Raw genomic sequence first — 18,910 nt, 5'->3', positions numbered from 1 at the left:
TGAAAACCTCTCTTACAAATACACTTAAAACCAATATGGTAAATACAGTTCTCACTATGCGGGCCAGACTTCGGCGTGTGAACAAGTGCTGACAATAACGTCTTACCGGAGCATGCTTTGAAGCAAATTGGCACAATGGCTGCTTACTGAGGAGACCAACAATCCAGCTGTCAACTGAAGAAGATGCAGAGGTCGATGTGGATGAACTGTTATTATTTTAACCAATGTAGGAGAGTAATTATCTTTAAATTTGTGTATCTTCACGTTTTCGTGCCACAATGACTACTCCATTAAATTTTGTATGTGACTGCACGCCAGAAATTTAGTGGGGCATATTTAAATTTGCTTGTCACTGTTCCATTAAAATGTGATGTAATTATATAATAATATATATTTTATATTTTGGCTGAGTTTGTCGGATTTTTATATTTTTGTCTGGCTGTTGAGTATATTGTTTAACATAAATTTTAATTTCATCTTTTTATTTGCAAGAAAATACGGAAATCTGATTCTGACAGATTTTTGCGGATTTTTAAATGTTTGCTTGATGCAAATGAGAGTAATATTTTAAAATAAGTTTTATTTTTTCTTTATTTTTGCAAGGAAATATGGAGATATTTCATTCTGACGGATTTTTGGGTGTTTGGCACCACTGGCTGTAGATCATCCATTATCACCCTATTCAACAACTCTTGTTTTCACCTCTTCAACAGACTAAAAATGTGTTCCTTACATTGCACTTTTCACTTAGGGAAGAGATAAAAGTCACAAAAGCCAGATCTAGTGAATACAGATGTTACAGCACAGGAATGTGCGTGTCCACTAAAAACTGTTTCAAAGATATGTGAGCTGGTGCACTATCCTGATGCAGAATCTACATGTTGTTGTTCCACAAATCCTGTCTTTTCATTAGGAATTTTTTGTAGTATTTCTGACTAGCAATTTCATCTTCAGACACCCATTCAGTCATGACAACACAACATGGGAAGGATCAACATTGCCTTCAGTTTGCTTTCATTCTTGGCGACGTGGGAGTCTTCCAGTGCATTGATTGATGCTTTGTTTCTGGGTCATACTGGAAGATCCATGTTTCATCAAATGATGATGTGTAAGACCAGTTGTTCACTCAGATGTTCGCATCTTCCGGTGGTCTTTTTGTTCCTGAGAGAGTCTTTTCAGAACCAGTTTTGCACAAACCTTTGTCATGTTTAATTCATCATGCAAAATTTGCCTTACTGTCTATTTGTTTATGTTCAATATGTCTGTGACCATCTGAATTCTCAGATTTCAGTCATTCTGCACAATTACATTAATTTCCTGAATACTTGCTTCAGGTCTTTCTCACAGCTTGACCAGAATGTTCATCCTCTTCCACCACTTCCCAAACTTCGCAAGACAATTTGTGCCATTCAAAAACTTGTGCACATGACGTAGCATTATCACCAAACACCTCCTTTAACATATGAAAACATTCAGTTGGTGACCTCAATTTCATGAGGAATCTAAGGTTAATGCACTATTTGATTTTCAAGTTCATCATGCTCACAACTCTACTACAGGACAGTGTCCTCTACAGCCAAGGCTCTAAAGCAAACTAAAACAGACAGAAAGATGAAATCAATGGTGGCTACTCTTGGAGGAGAAAAGTATTGGTATTTAACTGCCACATCTAGTACTTGTTTGTAGCTAAAATGAAGTGTAGATATCTAAGTTTCCTTCCGTCCTTTCGTCAAAATATAAAATGCCCTCACTTACAATGTGGTCCACCGCGATTTGTACACTACAGATTGCGGGACCTTCCTGCTGCAGAATGTAGCTATCTGATAAAGCATGGTGTCCCATTCAGTGGTAAGTTAAGTTGATCTTATCCTGATGGAGTGCCTGGTATAAGGTACACCTTGGCCGGATTGATGATTTTATCAACTGCAGCTTATTGTCTCCCACTTCCAGCCACTCTTCTTCCTACATATGTATGGGACTGGCTTGACAGCAAGGTGACAACTTGCTTTGTGTCACAGTGAGTTTTCAGCAGGCCTCATTGCCTATTATTCCTGTGTTCATTTGCCATTACCACATGATCTTGTACCCAGCAGGATGACAGTTTTCCCTGTTGTTGGAGGGGAGTCCTGCATATTTTGTACACATGCTTTGCTGTATACATTTTGTGTGCAACTTGAAATGAAATAAGGAAATGGGAGAAGATGAGTGAAACACTGACACATGCCACACCCATTTCTACAAGGCAATTCTTCACACAAACTCCATAAGGCCTTGTTGCTTGCAGCTAATCAATGAAAAGCCATTCCATTAGTGGCTGAGCAACTGAATGGTATGTAGGTGCATTGGACAGTGTTGTACAGAACTGTTGCACCATGAAGAGTCACCGCCTGATGTTAAGTTGGGCCTCTAGCCTCAGCACAGATGCTGGGAATAAGGTTGATCCTAAACTCCCTAGTGGCCTGTCTCATTCCTACACAGTTTTCCACATCTAATATAGTTAAATATGATGATACAGCAAACTGATAAACTATGTATTCATAAGTACAGCAGAATCACCCAAAGACTCCACGTAAGTACAGCAAACATGATCGGTCCAATCCTCATGTACTACATCTAAAGTATTTCAAATATTCAGTGGTTGGTTGACTGACTGGGGGAGGGGGTTACGGGACCAAACAACTAGGTCATCAGTCACTCAATCCAAAAGTGGTGCATCTGGAAGTAGAGACATCCACCGAGAATGTATTCTGATGTAGTCGGGATGCTCATAACAGGAAAAGTGAGAAGAGTAAAAGTGTAATGGACAACTTTCGTATCCCCAAAAATAAAAGGATGATGAAAGAGTCAGCAGGTGTGCATGCCTGGGTCTCAGCATACGACACGAAATGTCCCACCTCTGGATCCATTACAGTCAAGGCACTCACTATTCAACAAAGTGAAACATCCAGAATAGAAAATTGGGTGTAGCAGAAAGGAAGCAAACTGAACATAAAAATTATTAAAACAGAGTAAAAGAGAGATGGAAGAGTAACCTGGCCAAGGAGGGATGATAAGGGATCTCACAGACAGCGGGAGACGCCCTATCCCCAAACAGCTTGTCCCTGCTCCACAGTGGTATTAAAATCTTATAACTGAGAATAAAAGCCACTTTCATGGAGAAAAAACTGAGAATCAAACAATTTATGTATTGTCCTCCAGTACTAGAGGCAATGAGTCCAGAAGTCTTACTTGGCATGGAAGGCCAAAAGGAGGGAGCATTCCACCAAGATATGAGGTACTTTCAGTAAGGCTCCACAACCACAATGTAGGGGTGACCCATTACACAAAAGATAACTATGAGTTAACCTGGTTTGACCAGTGAGGAGATGACATAGGACTGTGGATCCTTTTGAGGAGAAGCAGAAGGAAGAGCTCCATGCTGCGGAAGTCTCCTTGATTGTGGGAAGTTTATTAGATGGGGCTGTAGCCCAACATGTGTCTTTCCATTTCTGAGTGAGATGAGATCTTATGTGCACCCACAAGTCTGCACCTGGGATCACCAAAGTGAATGGGGAGTAAGTGTTCCTCAAGCCAAATGGTCGACCAGTTCACTCCCCAGGATACCCAAATGATTTGTGACCCAGAGAAAGACAATAGGCCAGGCAGCACGGCAAAGGTAAGTGAGGCGGTCACAAATAGTACAGACGAAAGAGGGGCAAGAGTAGCATCAGTCAACAACCTGGAGACTGCTTGAGCCAGTACATATTAAAACATGGCCAAGAGAAGCCAATTTAATAAATGGAGAGCTCTGATCATGGCTGCCACCTGTGGTGTAAACACACTACATGTTCCTGGCAGTAACTGACATTCAATATCAAGAGGAGATGTAAAAGCATAACCAATATGATCCATAGTTTTAGAGCCATCGGTGTAAAAGACAGTAGCACCCAGGAACACTTGACGAACTGGACATAACTGACACCAACAAGTCATGAGGGTAATCAAGACTTAAGGACCTTAGAAGGGATTTGTCCTAATCCATGATCTGGGCACCATCCAAGGGGGAGAGCATGAGAAGACACAGAGAGCACAATCCAGGTAGGGGAGATGGAGATCTCGGCAGAGGGAAGCAAGGCACATTCCAACTGCTAGTCCCACCTGGTGCTAAACACAAGCAATGCTACAATCACCACAGTGGCCATTTGGGATTATGTATCTCGTGCCAGCTGAAATTATCCAAAGTCTGATATCAGTTACTTATATCATACAGTTTACGTGTTGTCATATATTCAGTAGCAACTGCATTGCTCACTCATTCACTGAGATGTCTCACCAACATTTGTTTCAATGGTGTCCAATGATTTACAATACCCTTTCAAATGTGGAAACTTACTATAATATGAATGTTGATACTGCTAAGGTTCTTGATGTTCTTCATGGTCAGACCATGTTTCGGGGTGCATGTTTTGATCTTCAATTAACTGACGAAGTACTGACTGGTACAAGAATGAGATTTTCACTCTGAAGAGGAGTGTGCGCTGATATGAAACTTCCTGGAAGACTAAAACTGTGTGCTGGACCGAGACTTGAACTCGGGACCTTTGACTTTCGCGGGCAAATGCTCTACCAATGGGGCTACCCAAGCATGACTCATGCTCCGTCCTCACAGCTTTACTTCTGCCAGTACCTCGTCTCCTACCTTCCAAACTTTACAGAAGCTCTCCTGTTAACCTTGCAGAACTAGTACTCCTGAAAGAAAGGATATTGCAGGGACATGGCTAAGCCACAGCCTGGGGGATGTTTCCAGAATGAGATTTTCACTCTGCAGCGGAGTGTGCGCTGATATGAAACTTCTTGGCAGATTAAAACTATGTGCCGGACCGAGACTCGAACTCGGGACCTTTGCCTTTTGCGGGCAAGTTGGTAGAGCAACTTTCTCTTATAAAAAATAAAGATGTCATAATTAGACACTACTATCCATGAATACATTAATTATATTTACGATAGTAACATTTGTTTTTTGTTACAGGTCTACTAGGGAACCCATGAAGTTTCTGTACAGCTGCGTCTCACCCAACACTCTCGCCACAAGGAGTGATGTATGAGCTATATCATATAAATGGCTTTTCAGTCATAATCATTTGCACCCAGTGGCACCTATATGCCTCCATAATATGAACTCTACTCACAAGTGCTCAGATAGTTACATAATAAAGTTAATGTTTTCGTAAAATGTTTCCGAGATGTAATGATCATATTAATTTTCTTGTGCTGTAATTAATCTAGTGGCAGTCGTCATTCTGGTGCTACTACTTATGCATGCACTGACACAGTCAGAAGATGGGAGGAAATGTGTTTTTCCATGGAAACCATGTGAATTAATATGGTTAGAATCACATGAAGATTTAAGTATCACATTATACTTCCACACTGTAGAGCACCACATTTTAAAGGCCAGAGAGAGCAAAAACTGACCACAACAAGGATTAAAATTTGCCACAACTTAAAATTGGCTAAAGCTTGACAGGAAATGGCAAAAATTATGTTCTACAATGCCACCCCCCCCCCCCCCTCCACACACACACACATTGCAGTGATCCCAGAGCTCAGAATATATGTTTGTTAACATTTTTGCTGTGCTGGTGGTCTAGTGCTGAAATATGAAAAATGAGACTGAACTTGACAAACCATAGCATTTGGAATAGTTCACAACAAATGCCACTACAGTATGCAATGCAAGAGTTTAAGTTTGGGCATAATGATGATTATTTTTGTGTTTTGTGTACTCAAGAGCCCAGTTATTAGCACTCTCATTATAATTTTATGAGACAAGGGAGTCTAATAATCTTAGAAACTATTCTTATGAACTTGAATTTTAAATTTTTGTTAAAATCTGACTCCTTCATTATGATTATTACATGTAATTAACACCTTTGAGAAAATTACATGATAGAAACTACCTTGGACTGGCACAAATACTGCCACATGGGGTTTGTTATGTGGTATTATGGAAGGCAGGCTGGAAAAGATGTCATCTTGAGGAAGGTCATGGCACACATTTATTATGCAACTGAAGAAAGCTGGGCTGAACAACGCAAACGGACATAAGTGCTCTTTCCTATGAAAATTGGAGGACAAATGCTGGAAGAGCAAAACATCCAGAAGGCTGAATCACTGGATGGTCATGATGACAATGACTCACAAGTGTCTCCACATCTGAGGTATAGGAAACTTTTCTATATTAAATATACATACAGCCCATGCAAAAAAGTTCTTTCACCCGTTAATGAAATCCCTAAGCTTTTCCATCATTTTCATGCACACGTTAATCCACTACACCTGCAAATTAGTTACTCCACACATCCTCTACCATAGAGAGAAATATTCTGAAGCTCTTAGTTTTCAAGTCCCATCCAAAAAGCTGGAAACATTTAGGTGACATGATTTTACAAGTTTTTGATTAGATATTTGACATACACATTCACCAGATTCAATAAACTCCATTTTTTTTTTTTCAAATATGCATTGGCAGCTAAATGTTTCTTAAGAAATTCAGACAATGGTACTTTGTACAGTAATCTGAGACTGCAGGTATAAATTCACTATGAAGCTATGTCTTTTACAAACTGGTATCAGCCAAGTGGGTAACTCTTCTGATTCTCAAAGGATATTTTTGGCTCATAAACGGGCAGTTTGTGCAATAAGTGGTGCAAGTTCGCTAACCTCTTGTCGAACGCTGTGCACTAGTCTGGGTATTCTGACAGTGGACTCTCCATATACATATTCTTCACTGTCATTTCTTGTTAACAATATCAACTTATTCCCAAGAATTAGCAGCTTTCACTCAGCTAATACTTGGCATAAATCCAATCTGCATTTGAATTGCACTTCCTTGACTCTTGTGCAGAAAGGTGTGCAGTATACCACTGCATCCATGTTCAATAAGCTACCACAAGAATTCAAAAATCTTAGCAAAAATCCATGTGCTTTAAAATCAAAGCTGAAGAGTTTTCTGATTGGTCACTCCTTGTATTCTGTCGAGGAGTTCCTTGAAAAATTAAGCTGAGTCTTATGTTATATTGTTGATTGCATTTTCATAAATTTATTGCTTGTCTTTTTGGATTCATCAACATTTTATTTTATTTGTTATTACTTTTATGTTGTAATTTCATGTACTGACACGTTCCATGGCCTTGGAGATTTGCTCCTCAATTCAGTCCTATGGAACTAGACATGTAAAAAAAAAAGTAGGAATGAGAATGTCATTTACCGTAAGAAAGGAAATATTTGCTCAGTATAATGAAATCAAACTTGAAAAAAAGTAGGTGACAGTAAAGATGTAAAAGAAAATTTAGCAGGTTGGATTAAATAAGTAGTAACCAGAACATTTGACTATTCTGCAATACTGTCTACCTTAAATTAAGTACACGATATAAGTATAAGAACAAAATTTTATTGTGCAGAATCGAAGAAATTTACCTTCTGCATGCTTGTGCCCAACTTCTTCTAATTTGCGATCAAGCATATCACAAATTTTTGTACCAAAATTCTGCAGAATACGGCACTCCTTACCACTCCTTAAAGGCAGTGGATATTTTTTAAGTGACCTGAGTGCCTACAAATATTGAAAATGAAATACAAAATATGAATTCTTAGATTATAGGTGATACTCAAAGGGAAGGGAAAGACAAGATACATCTCTTACATACTATGTATGCTATGAGAAAATATTCTAAATCACACTTATGCATAGCTAATCCAACAAATTGTTAAAGTAGTGCATCAATGGCCACCTCACATTTCAGATCTGTATGTTACCTGCTATAAAACCCTTAGCTTTAATGCAACTTCCACAGCAGGTGTTTATAACAGTTTTATTAGAGCAAGTCCACATAGGTGCAGTTGTATCTCTATCCTCTGTTAATTATGATTTCCTTTCCCTTCGACTTGCATGATGAGTGTACCTTTGAAATATAAACTAAGCAAATAATTATTTGATGTTCAAATTCTTTGTTGTTAAAAATGGATTTAGAAAGCTGAGTATGAAAAAATCAACTGAATATAAACAACTAATGAAGCTCTTTTCACCTTTCGTCTGAAGTGTGGATTATTGTGGTTGAACTGCTGCATTTCCATGACAAACTAAAAATTGTTGACGTCGTGTTTGGGAACAGATTCGGCTTACTAATTTTAATAGCTAATATCTGACTAAAAAAAGCACCAGCTAATTTCATGAGAATGAATGCCTTGTCTTCTCTGCTCATTTCACCAACTCGTTTGATGTTCCCCTCCTAACATATTGGTTAAATGCGCCTACATTAATTCAAAATGGGTCTTTTAGATGGGAACTGATCATTGAGTACTCATCATGCAAAGCCTGAAAAAAATATTTCTTCAGCACTTTGATATTCAAATTATATTCATTCTCTACATGATTCACAGCATAACTTCTCATCAAGTTATTATTACAAAACATAATCAACATCCCCATAACACTTATTTTGCACATTATGATTGTCCTCCAGAGGCACTGTGAGAAAAGCATCATGGGTGGGAAGAGATGATCAAAGGGAATGGATATCTGTATATTAGGCCTTGAATCACAAAAAAAAAAAAAAAAAAATAATAATAATAATAATAATAATAATAATAATAATAATAATTTTGTGAAAGAAATGCATCAGCAGAAGCATCACCCTCAATCCGCTGTGCATTGTACTGAGACTCGGTCAAAGGCTAATTTGCACAAGTGTGGACTTACCTCACATGTTTCAAGTAATGTGTGGATAAAACTGCCTTCCCTAATATTCTACTTATTTGAGATGTAGTAAAATTTAAGTCTGTAATCAGCAATTGGAAGGTAGCCACACCAGTGATTGTGTCATCCTCCATTGCAAGCACATTGTTTTCCCACTTGTTAAGGTCAACTTTTGACACCAAAGTCCACACACACACACACACACACACACACACACACACACACACACACACACACACAGAGAGAGAGAGAGAGAGAGAGAGAGAGAGAGAGAGAGAGATTACCTAACTTTTACTTACACATCTGTGTTCATTTACTGTAAGAATTCCATACTAGTGGAACCGTGCGGATAATTCACACTCTATCCTCATCAGTCACTGATAGGTAATGTAGTAATGGAGAAATAAAGAAATGCAATTATTTATTAATAAGTGTACCATTATTTGAATAGTACTAAGAAAAATTAGTCTCACTGTAAAAAATCAATATAATTATTATAATATGATTAGTTACAAAAGATATAAACAGCAGATACTGTCTTTGTCAGATTAATTTTATTTATTGCAATTTGTTTATTTTACAAAACTTCTCTGAAAACAGTGTTACATATTAGAAGGTGTGAGCTTGATGAGGGATACGAGCAGTTTTATTGACTGTCGCCAATATATTTCTTGAACCAATTTACCTTCAGCATGAAGTATACTGAAACCATCTCTATCTGCTGCACAATAAAAATAAGCTGCCATTGTGACTGCTCTCAACGCAGTACCATAAACTTCAACATATGGCTTACCTACAGTCCATCTAGAATTACCACATGGGAAAAGAAATGGATAGCACATTGTATCAATATACTGGTTCATGTAAGACATTGCAGTTAGTGCACCAGTTCTTTAACAAAATATGACAAAATCAAAGTATCCTGGTGGTGGTCTGTCATCAGTGATAAACACAGTATTCTTCTCAATGAATGTAAGCACATTGTATCTTCCAGGATGAAATGCATTGCTGGCAGTGAATTTATTTAAAAATTAGGTATATAGTAAGCAACATCTTTTATGTATTTAAGCAACTGTGCGTAAGAATTAAGTGTATCAAGCATTTCTTGCAATGTAACCATTATTTCCCTGCAACAGGTTCAATTGGCTTTATTATCTATACAATGTTGTAATGTCATATAGATAGCCATGAAGAAGAGGCCAGTGTAAGTTCTACATCCACATCTACATCTACATCCATACTCCGCAAGCCACCTGACGGTGTGTGTTGGTTCTCCCTTCTATTCCAGTCTCGTATTGTATGTGGAAAGAAGGATTGTCGGTATGCTTCTGTGTGGGCTCTAATCTCTCTGATTTTATCCTCATGGTCTCTTCGCGAGATATACGTAGGGGGGAGCAATATACTGCTTGACTCTTCGGTGAAGGTATGTTCTCGCAACTTTAACAAAAGCCCGTACCTAGCTACTGAGTGTCTCTCCTGCAGAGTCTTCCACTGGAGTTTATCTAACATCTCTGTAACGCTTTTGCGATTACTAAATGATCCTGTAACGAAGCACGCTGCTCTCCGTTGGATCTTCTCTATCTCTTCTATCAACCCTATCTGGTGCGGATCCCACACTGCTGAGCAGTATTCAAGCAGTGGGCTAACAAGTGCACTGTAACCTACTTCCTTTGTTGTCGGATTGCATTTCCTTAGGATTCTTTCAATGAATCTCAGTCTGGCATCTGCTTTACCGACGATCAACTTTATATGATCATTCCATTTTAAATCACTCCTAATGCGTACTCCCAGATAATTTATGGAATTAACTGCTTCCAGTTGCTGACCTGCTATTTTGTAGCTAAATGATAAGGGACCTATCTTTCTATGTATTCGCATCACATTACACTTGTCTACATTGAGATTCAATTGCCATTCCGTGCACCATGCGTCAATTCGCTGCAGATCCTCCTGCATTTCAGTACAATTTTCCATTGTTGCAACCTCTCGATACACCACAGCATCATCTGCAAAAAGCCTCAGTGAACTTCTGATGTCATCCACCAGGTCATTTATGTATATTGTGAATAGCAACGGTCCTATGACACTCCCCTGCGGCACACCTGAAATCACTCTCACTTCGGAAGACTTCTCTCCATTGAGAATGACATGCTGCGTTCTGTTATTTAGGAACTCCTCAATCCAATCACACAATTGATCTGATAGTCCGTATGGTCTTACTTTTTTCATTAAACGACTGTGGGGAACTGCGTCAAACGCCTTGTGGAAGTCAAGAAACACGGCATCTACCTGTAAACCCGTGTCTATGGCCCTCCGAGTCTCGTGGATGAATAGCACGAGCTGGCTTTCACACGACCGTCTTTTTCGAAACCCATGCTGATTCCTACAGAGTAGATTTCTAGTCTCCAGAAAAGACATTATACTCGAACATAATACGTGTTCCAAAATTCTACAACTGATCGACATTAGAGATATAGGACTATAGTTCTGCACATCTGTTCGACGTCTCTTCTTGAAAACGGGGATGACCTGTGCCCTTTTCCAATCCTTTGGAACGCTTCGCTCTTCTAGAAACCTACGATACACCGCTGCAAGAAGGGGGGCAAGTTCCTTCGCGTACTCTGTGTAAAATCGAACTGGTATCCCATCAGGACCAGCGGCCTTTCCTCTTTTCAGCGATTTTAATTGTTTCTCTATCCCTCTGTCATCTATTTCGATATCTACCATTTTGTCAACTGTGCGACAATCTAGAGAAGGAAGCACAGTGCAGTCTTCCTCTGTGAAACAGCTTTGGAAGAAGACAGTAAGTTGGTGCAACTCCCGCAGGAGGCTGCAAACTTCCTACCACATGATGCACCTGCCTATGTATTTTAAAACAATATGGACCACTGCCAGGAATGCAATCGACCAAGTTAAACTCAAATGAAACAAATGCCACTTTATTCATGCAGTACACAGCAAATGCTTAAAGAAAGTAACCAACTTCAACCACTGTTGTGCATAATAGTACAATTAGATCGTCAGTAGATGGCATCTTTTAAATTCTTTATATTTATGTTTATGCTTACATAAAGAATTTAAAAAAGCTGTTGTGCACAGTAGGTAACACACTGTCAATAGATTGCACCTTTTACATTTTTTTAGTTTTAAAAATACCATCTGCCCTTTCATTCCCTACAATACCAATGTGCCCTGGCATCCAGCAGAAAGACACACCTTCCTCAGCCAATGTAGTCAGACAAGGGCATCCTGTGAAACCTTAACTTTTCCTGGTGAATCTAATGTTCAAATAACTTACGGGTTTGCTGCCGGGTGACGTCATCACCCGGCAGCAAACCCGTAAGTTATTTGAACAAGGGCATCCTGGATATTCTGGACTACTGTATCTGCTGGGTACAAGCATTGTAGAGAGTGGAGGACACTCAGGGAATTGGGACAGTCAAGGAATTTAGCACTCTAAACATGTCTCATCTGCTCCAGTGCCCCCAAGATTGCATATCATTCCACATCGCAGAAAGTAAAGTATGGGGCAATCAAATGTTGATTATATAATTCGGGAAAACAACAGAGCAATCAATGGAGTCACCCTTAGAGTCATTCATAATACAGCTACAGAGTTGTGGTGCTCATTTAAAAAGTCATAAAACAATGTATTAAAAACATATGCAGGAGTGCAATTTCTCCTGTATTGCACTAATTTTAAAAACACTCTGGGCCTATGTAGAAACCAGGGTGATAGCTGGTTAAAACCCTGGCTTAGGGTTATATTTGCTCCACACTAAGTGACTCCAGCATATACTGCATGTGGATCCCAAACAGCCTTGTTATTCAGGGACAATTGGAGAAACAGCATTCCAGAGGCAGACAAGCAACAGTATGGACAGTACGGTGCGCAGGCAAATTCAGAGCGGTGAGGGATTTACATACCTGACGCACCAGAAGGAGCATTTGCCTGACTGTGAGTAACGGTTCCCCAGTCTCAGCACAGTGACTGTGTATGGGGCTGGTCCCATAAGCAACTGTGGACAGCCTAATCTCCTCATGGTGGATAGTGTCAACCTTCAAATTAGAGGGCCTTGCTAATCCATATACTGTGCACCCATAATCTGGCCACTAGTAACTAGAAAAACTACTCAGGAGGACTGCCACAAGTCACTACAGATGGCAAATGCAGTACCAGACCTAAGGCGTAAAAAGCCCATGAAAAGGAAACCACTGATGGCCATATATCAAGTCCAAGTTATGTATACTGGCAACCATTTCTTGGACAGCATCTATGAATTACATCTGTGACATGATCATGCATCAAGTGGCCCAACATACGCAGTACACTAATCCAAAACAGCAGGGTGTTTGTAAGATCACAAAGGCTGTCCGTCAAAAATTACACTGTGCTAGCGTAATGCAGCAAGTGCTGTGACTTGGGTCACACTGCTAAAAAACTGCAAGGGGGCAGAAAAAATGTGCACTAAGTGCAGGAAAAATTGGTCACAGGAAGGACAACTGCAAAAATAAAAATCCAATTGCATGCACCCTGTGTGGAAAAACTTGCAAAAGCCAGAAGTGGAGTGTGTCTGACCCCTAGGTTCTTTTATGAGAATAATTGAACCCACAGACGAGGGATCATAAGGAACACAGCAATGGCATGAACCGCAATCGAGAAAACAATTGACACTCAGAAAATACAAGTTACCATCAGCCAAACCCATGAGCTAGGAGAGTGATATTGGCAGGAGATGCAAGGTCGTGTTCATGCAAACATAATTCAATGAAAAAATTAAAGATATACTGCCCTCAACTGTTCAAAAACAGGCCACATCGAATACATACTTAGTAGATACCAGTAAATGGAATGATACATGTGCATGATTGGAGCAATAGATCAATTTACAAAACTTGTTTCAAAATGCACATGCCCTAAGAGTGGAAGAACTGGAAAGAGAACTGATTGCGGTGGAACACAAATATTGTACTAACAATGACACAAAGGTGAGCAAATGACACTTTATGAACAAAACAGTGAAGAATAAAGATAGTGACAAACAATTAACCAAAAAGAAATACAACTTAAAAAAAGAGTGTGAGTACTTTATCAAACCCGTGACTTATGTCATCAAAGGGGGGGGGGGGCAGTTATATTCAATTTACAGACAAAGGATCAGTGCATGAAAAACACACAAGTGATGAAGTAGACCTAAATAGTGTAAAGCACAGATAGGAACAAGACAGAAATACCGAGGGGGGTAAGGTGTTCGGGAGCCACCAAAGTACTGGTATGCAGCATATTACATCAAACTAGATTATAAGACTTAGCAAACTAGAACAGAGACAAGTATTACTGACTATGCAAAGACTCTACATCTGGCTTGGGCATCTCAGCTGTGAATCCACTTGCCTTCCAACAACTGAGCAAACAGACTGCATGATCCTCAGGACTGAGAATTTGGCAACACACCTAAAGGAACTATGCTGGCTATTGCAAGATGGTTACAGAACCCAAACATTGATAAAATTGATAAGGATTTCATAAACTCATAAGAGAATGCATTCCAGTTTTTTACAATCCAGGCCAAAATGCTATGTCATTACAATGGACCCATAGAAACAAAACATGTAACTGAAGATGTCTTACCCTTCTATAAACAAAACATTGGAATACTGCATCAATAGGAATCCAACTGACAAGATGGTAGCCATGTTTCCAATGCTTTAAATGTTGCCTGATGATGGATCAAAAACACTAAACCTCAGGCAAGAGGTAAACCCAAGGTCTCCTGGAATCTAGAGTTACGAAGGTGCGATTCTTCAACTTCTCCCAGCGTATTTCTTGCTCGAACAGTCCACAGGCGTACTGCCGGTCCATAGTGTCCAACGGGTGCAATATTTTGGCGATCAGACATGTCGCCATCGTCAGGTGCGCTGACGAACTGAGCTCCTGAGGGTGGGTGGCCGTCCTAAATCCCCTTCCCCTGTGAGGCGTTCTCTCCGCGGTCTGCGCCCGCGGCTGTGCGTTGGCGGTCACTGAGAGGCTGGTGTCGGCGTCTGTGGTGGCGTTGGTGTAACTGCCTTGTCCACACTGGTTGCTTGTTCGTTTTCTTTGCTGAGCCTCTTTTTAATTAGACTCAGTGCTGGTTCCCATGCCTTGCTGAGGTTATGGCCACAATCTCTGTTGATGAGTCTGTCCCCGGTACGAATTTCGATAGTCTCTCTAATGACGCTGTCCCAGTATTATGTGCCAAGACCCTGGTATGTTGGTAGTCCATTTCGTGATTTTCAGAGAAGCAGTGCTCTGCAACTGCTGACTTGTTGGGGTACATAAGTCGAGTGTGCCTCTGATGTTCTTGGCAACGATCTTTGATGGTGCGCACTGTCTGTCCAATATAAGTCTTCCCACACTCACAGGGAATCTGGTATGTGCCAGCCTTCCGCAAACCGAGGTCGCCTTTGACACTTTCCAATAATGCTCGTGTTTTATTGGGTGGGCAAAAGACAGTTCCTACTTGTTGATTCCTCAATACTTGTCCTATTTTCCCCTATAGTGCGCCAGTATACGGTATATAGGCGGTGGCTCTCTCTTCCTTCGTGACTTCATCCATCTCCACACGTTGTACTGTAGAGGTGGGGCGGAGAGCGCATATTTTCTGTTTAATGGAGAATACTATGAGCAAACAGAATGAGTCACAATGGGGAGCCCACTTTCGCCTGTGATCGCGAATTTCTATATGGAGTATTTCGAGGAGGAAGCTTTGGCATCATCCGAATGGAAACCTACTTGTTTTCTACATTACGTACTAGTTTATCGAACATTTTACTCCTTGTACTTTACCCCAGCTACCTTCAAAATTTAAAAGAGCATATTCGTCAACAACATCAAAACATGCGACGGATAAGATGATAATGTTGATCTTCAATATGCAGTTATAGAGGAACAAACATCAAAATGCGTGGAGGGTGGGCTGTGCAGTCCACTATTTCCTTTGATCGAAAGCATACGCACGGGTGGATGTTTGGGTAAGGTACTAGTGACGGGCAATGGGGAGGGTAGGGGAGAGGTGGAACTGGTCTATAGGCTAGATTCTCATAGTACAACTGATATAGGATGAGAGCTTCATATAAACACAATAGGACGGAGTGGACAGCGACTCTGGAGGCATGATTAAGAAATCAAAGACTGCTGATCTATTGCCACTTCTCTTTAAGTTGATGAATATAATAGCCCCACCAACCAGACATCAAATAAAAGCTCCACAAAGTGGTATTACTACCCCACATTGAGCAGTTCATTATGAAGAGGTATTATGGATGTGGATGAACAGTTTTGGCTCAGAAGTAGTGCATGAATATGTTTCAGCGCTGGAAAATTGGAAACCATGAGTGAAGGAGCAGGATTGAGATTTCCTTCTGGTGGCTGGCAGTTAGTCTTCAGCAACACTTGTGGTAGTAGAACTGCAGTAAATTCAAAAGTCATTGATATACTGTGAAGGTGATACCATAAGCCTCACAGCCTCCTGCGAGCCAGTTGATTGCAATCAGAAAAGGGTCACATTCAGCATGGACTTCTGTGGGATTCCATTCTCCTGTGCAGGGCGGGTACTGCAGGCGTGTAGGATATGCCGTCTTGAACATAAAACAACACAAGAGTTCAAGAAATCTGGAAGAAAACTGCACGAATGTACTCTGCAAACCAACTTTTATAGTAAGATAAGGATGTGGGGATACGACAAGGTGTGTTGGGTCTTTCTCATGTCAAAGAAGGCAGTGAAGCAATACTTGGCGCTACTGTAGACTCCAGATGAATTAAGTGTAAAGTTGTGGACTGGAGCTCCCAAAATCTGCACTAGGACTTGGATGAAAGACCTTCTGTCTCAAGATGATGATGATGATGATGATGATGATTTACGGTGGAGGGTGCTTAACAGCTAGGTCATCGGTGCCTTGGCAGTAATGATATAGCAAATAAGATTGTGAAAATCCATTGAAGGAGATCAATAAACTGGAAAACTATGTTTCATCCAACCTTAGGAATAGTAAAGCAACCCCAAGAATGTGAGCTGCAGAAAAGCCCGGAATAAAATCCCAGAAAGACAAAGTGAAATAACTAAATAAAATCATATATAAAATACCTGTAAAGATGCTGTTAAAAAAGGGACAGATAATCATGGCTGGATGGCGACTTAGAAATAATGCGTGACCCAGCCACTCTGTGATGCATTAAGATCTCACATCCAGTATTTTGGGAAGAATTCCAGACACCACACACATCTTAAGACACGAACAACGCTGGACTCATTATCAGTTAAAATAGAGGGAAGATCCTGTGGGAGACCCAGTTAAACCCTCAGGTCGTCAGATGAAACACACTCAGTTAAAATATATCATACTGACAACTGTGTTCCGCATCTCTGACATACTGGGGGCTCCTCCCGATGTAAGAGGAAGACATGTGTCAATGGACAATGTCCCATTCTAAGCCGAGTAAGGGCTACTTCTTCACACTGTCATGAGTGGGAGGAGGTGATCCGTGGTCGCATTGAAGTCTTAATGGAATTTAGTTTATTGTTCCTCACTTCCAGCCACTGAGGCTCCCACCAACATATGGCCTGAACAGTGAGCAGGAGAAGGAAGGGAGCAAGCCTCCTTGGCGGCAGCGGCAGCAGCAGCAGCAGCAGCAGCAGCAGCAGCAAGTTCGTTTTCCTGGATGCCTATGTGCCCTGGAACCCAGTAATAAATGATTTCCTTATTTTGCCTTTGCAAGAGAAGGAGAGCGTGCTGCACCTGCTACATCATCCGATCTGCTGGGTACATTTGCCCAACAGCGAGGGCACTTTGAGAATCAGAGCAGATGATACATATTTTGTCACGGCGCTGTCTCGTCTGCTCCAATGCTCTCAGGATAGCAAACAGTTCTGTATAATAACTGAAAACTGCTCTGGGAGCCCTGTCCTGAGGCCAATGTCAAGGATCACGACAGAGCAACTGAAAACATCTCCCTGCTCAAAACCATCCATGTAGACAGTAATAAAGTCTGGGTGGCTATGTAAAATCTCATTAAATTTAATATTTAAAACCATAGTTTGGGGTACAATGCGTCTCATAAGCAGTCATTTCTAAAAGCAATCTGGGCCTTGGTAGTAGCCAGGGGGATACCCAACTCAACCCCTGGCTTTGGACCTTAATGCCCCCAACCTGTAATAATTAGAGGCTCTCCCTTGCACAGATCCCAAATGGCCATGTTGCTTGTGCCCGGTGATCGAACAGCCATTCCGGTGGCAGCTGAACAATGTGACTGGATGCTGGAGATGTAGGAATGGACAATGCCCTAAATGCTTGATGTACCACAAGAAGAGGACACTGAATGGACAGTGCAGGTTCACCAGTCTCTGCACACAAACTAACAACAGGGCTCGTGTGATAGGCTCCTGCAGACAGCCTAATACCCTCATGGTGCACTGCATCCAGCATTTTAAGGCCTTGATGACCCATAAATCTGGCATCCGCATTCAAGCGGGGGTTACACAAAAGCCTTATAAAGTTGGAGAAGATGCGCATTGTCGGCTCCCCAAGACACCTGTGACTGACACATTTAAGGATGTTTAAGGCCTTGAGACATCTCAGTTTCAGTTCTTTAAAGTGTGGCAAACACATTAACTTCTCATCATCAAATATAAGACCCAGATACTTCCCCTTTTCCTTAATTGTGTGAACAGTGTCACCCAGTTTTAAAACAGGGAAACTAAACAGACAGCGGGAGCGATTAAAATCAACACAAACTGATTTCTCTAGTCAGAATTTAAAACCTGTAGTGCAAGAGCATTCCTCCAACTGCCTTATAGTCAGTTTCAATTGCCGAGTAGCTGTGGTGAGGCTGGAAGATGCACAGAAGATGGAGAAGTCATCCAGAAACAAGGAACATAGTAGTGGACGTTGCACTGTGGATGTAATGCTGTTAATTGCAGTGGTGAAAGCTGTGACACTTAAAACACTCCCTAGAGGGACACCATTCTCCTGCTTAAAATGGTCAGACAGGATATTCCCAACGTTGTACCTAAAATATCTGTCTGAGAGAAAGGACTATCTGAAGGTCGGTAGACGTCCACGGAATCCCCACTCATGGAACTGTGACAAAATATTATGCCTCCAGGTAGTATCGTAGGCATTTTCCAAATCGAAGGA

The 18,910-nt window shown here is 40.8% G+C and overlaps 1 protein-coding gene across 2 annotated transcripts in view; it reads right to left on the bottom strand.

Annotated features, from left to right (window-relative positions):
- Nucleotides 1-18,910, bottom strand: part of LOC126298872 (crossover junction endonuclease MUS81-like) — a 198,028-nt gene that overhangs the window by 160,735 nt on the left and 18,383 nt on the right. For both annotated transcript variants that reach the window (XM_049990387.1, XM_049990388.1), the window contains exon 2: nucleotides 7,459-7,594. In XM_049990387.1, coding sequence (XP_049846344.1) covers nucleotides 7,459-7,594 — 136 coding nt within the window. The remainder of the gene's footprint in view (nucleotides 1-7,458; nucleotides 7,595-18,910) is intronic.

The sequence above is a fragment of the Schistocerca gregaria genome, chromosome X (assembly GCF_023897955.1).
Source record: "Schistocerca gregaria isolate iqSchGreg1 chromosome X, iqSchGreg1.2, whole genome shotgun sequence".
In the NCBI taxonomy this organism is placed as follows: domain Eukaryota; kingdom Metazoa; phylum Arthropoda; class Insecta; order Orthoptera; family Acrididae; genus Schistocerca; species Schistocerca gregaria.
This window is presented reverse-complemented; position numbering and strand designations above follow the sequence as displayed.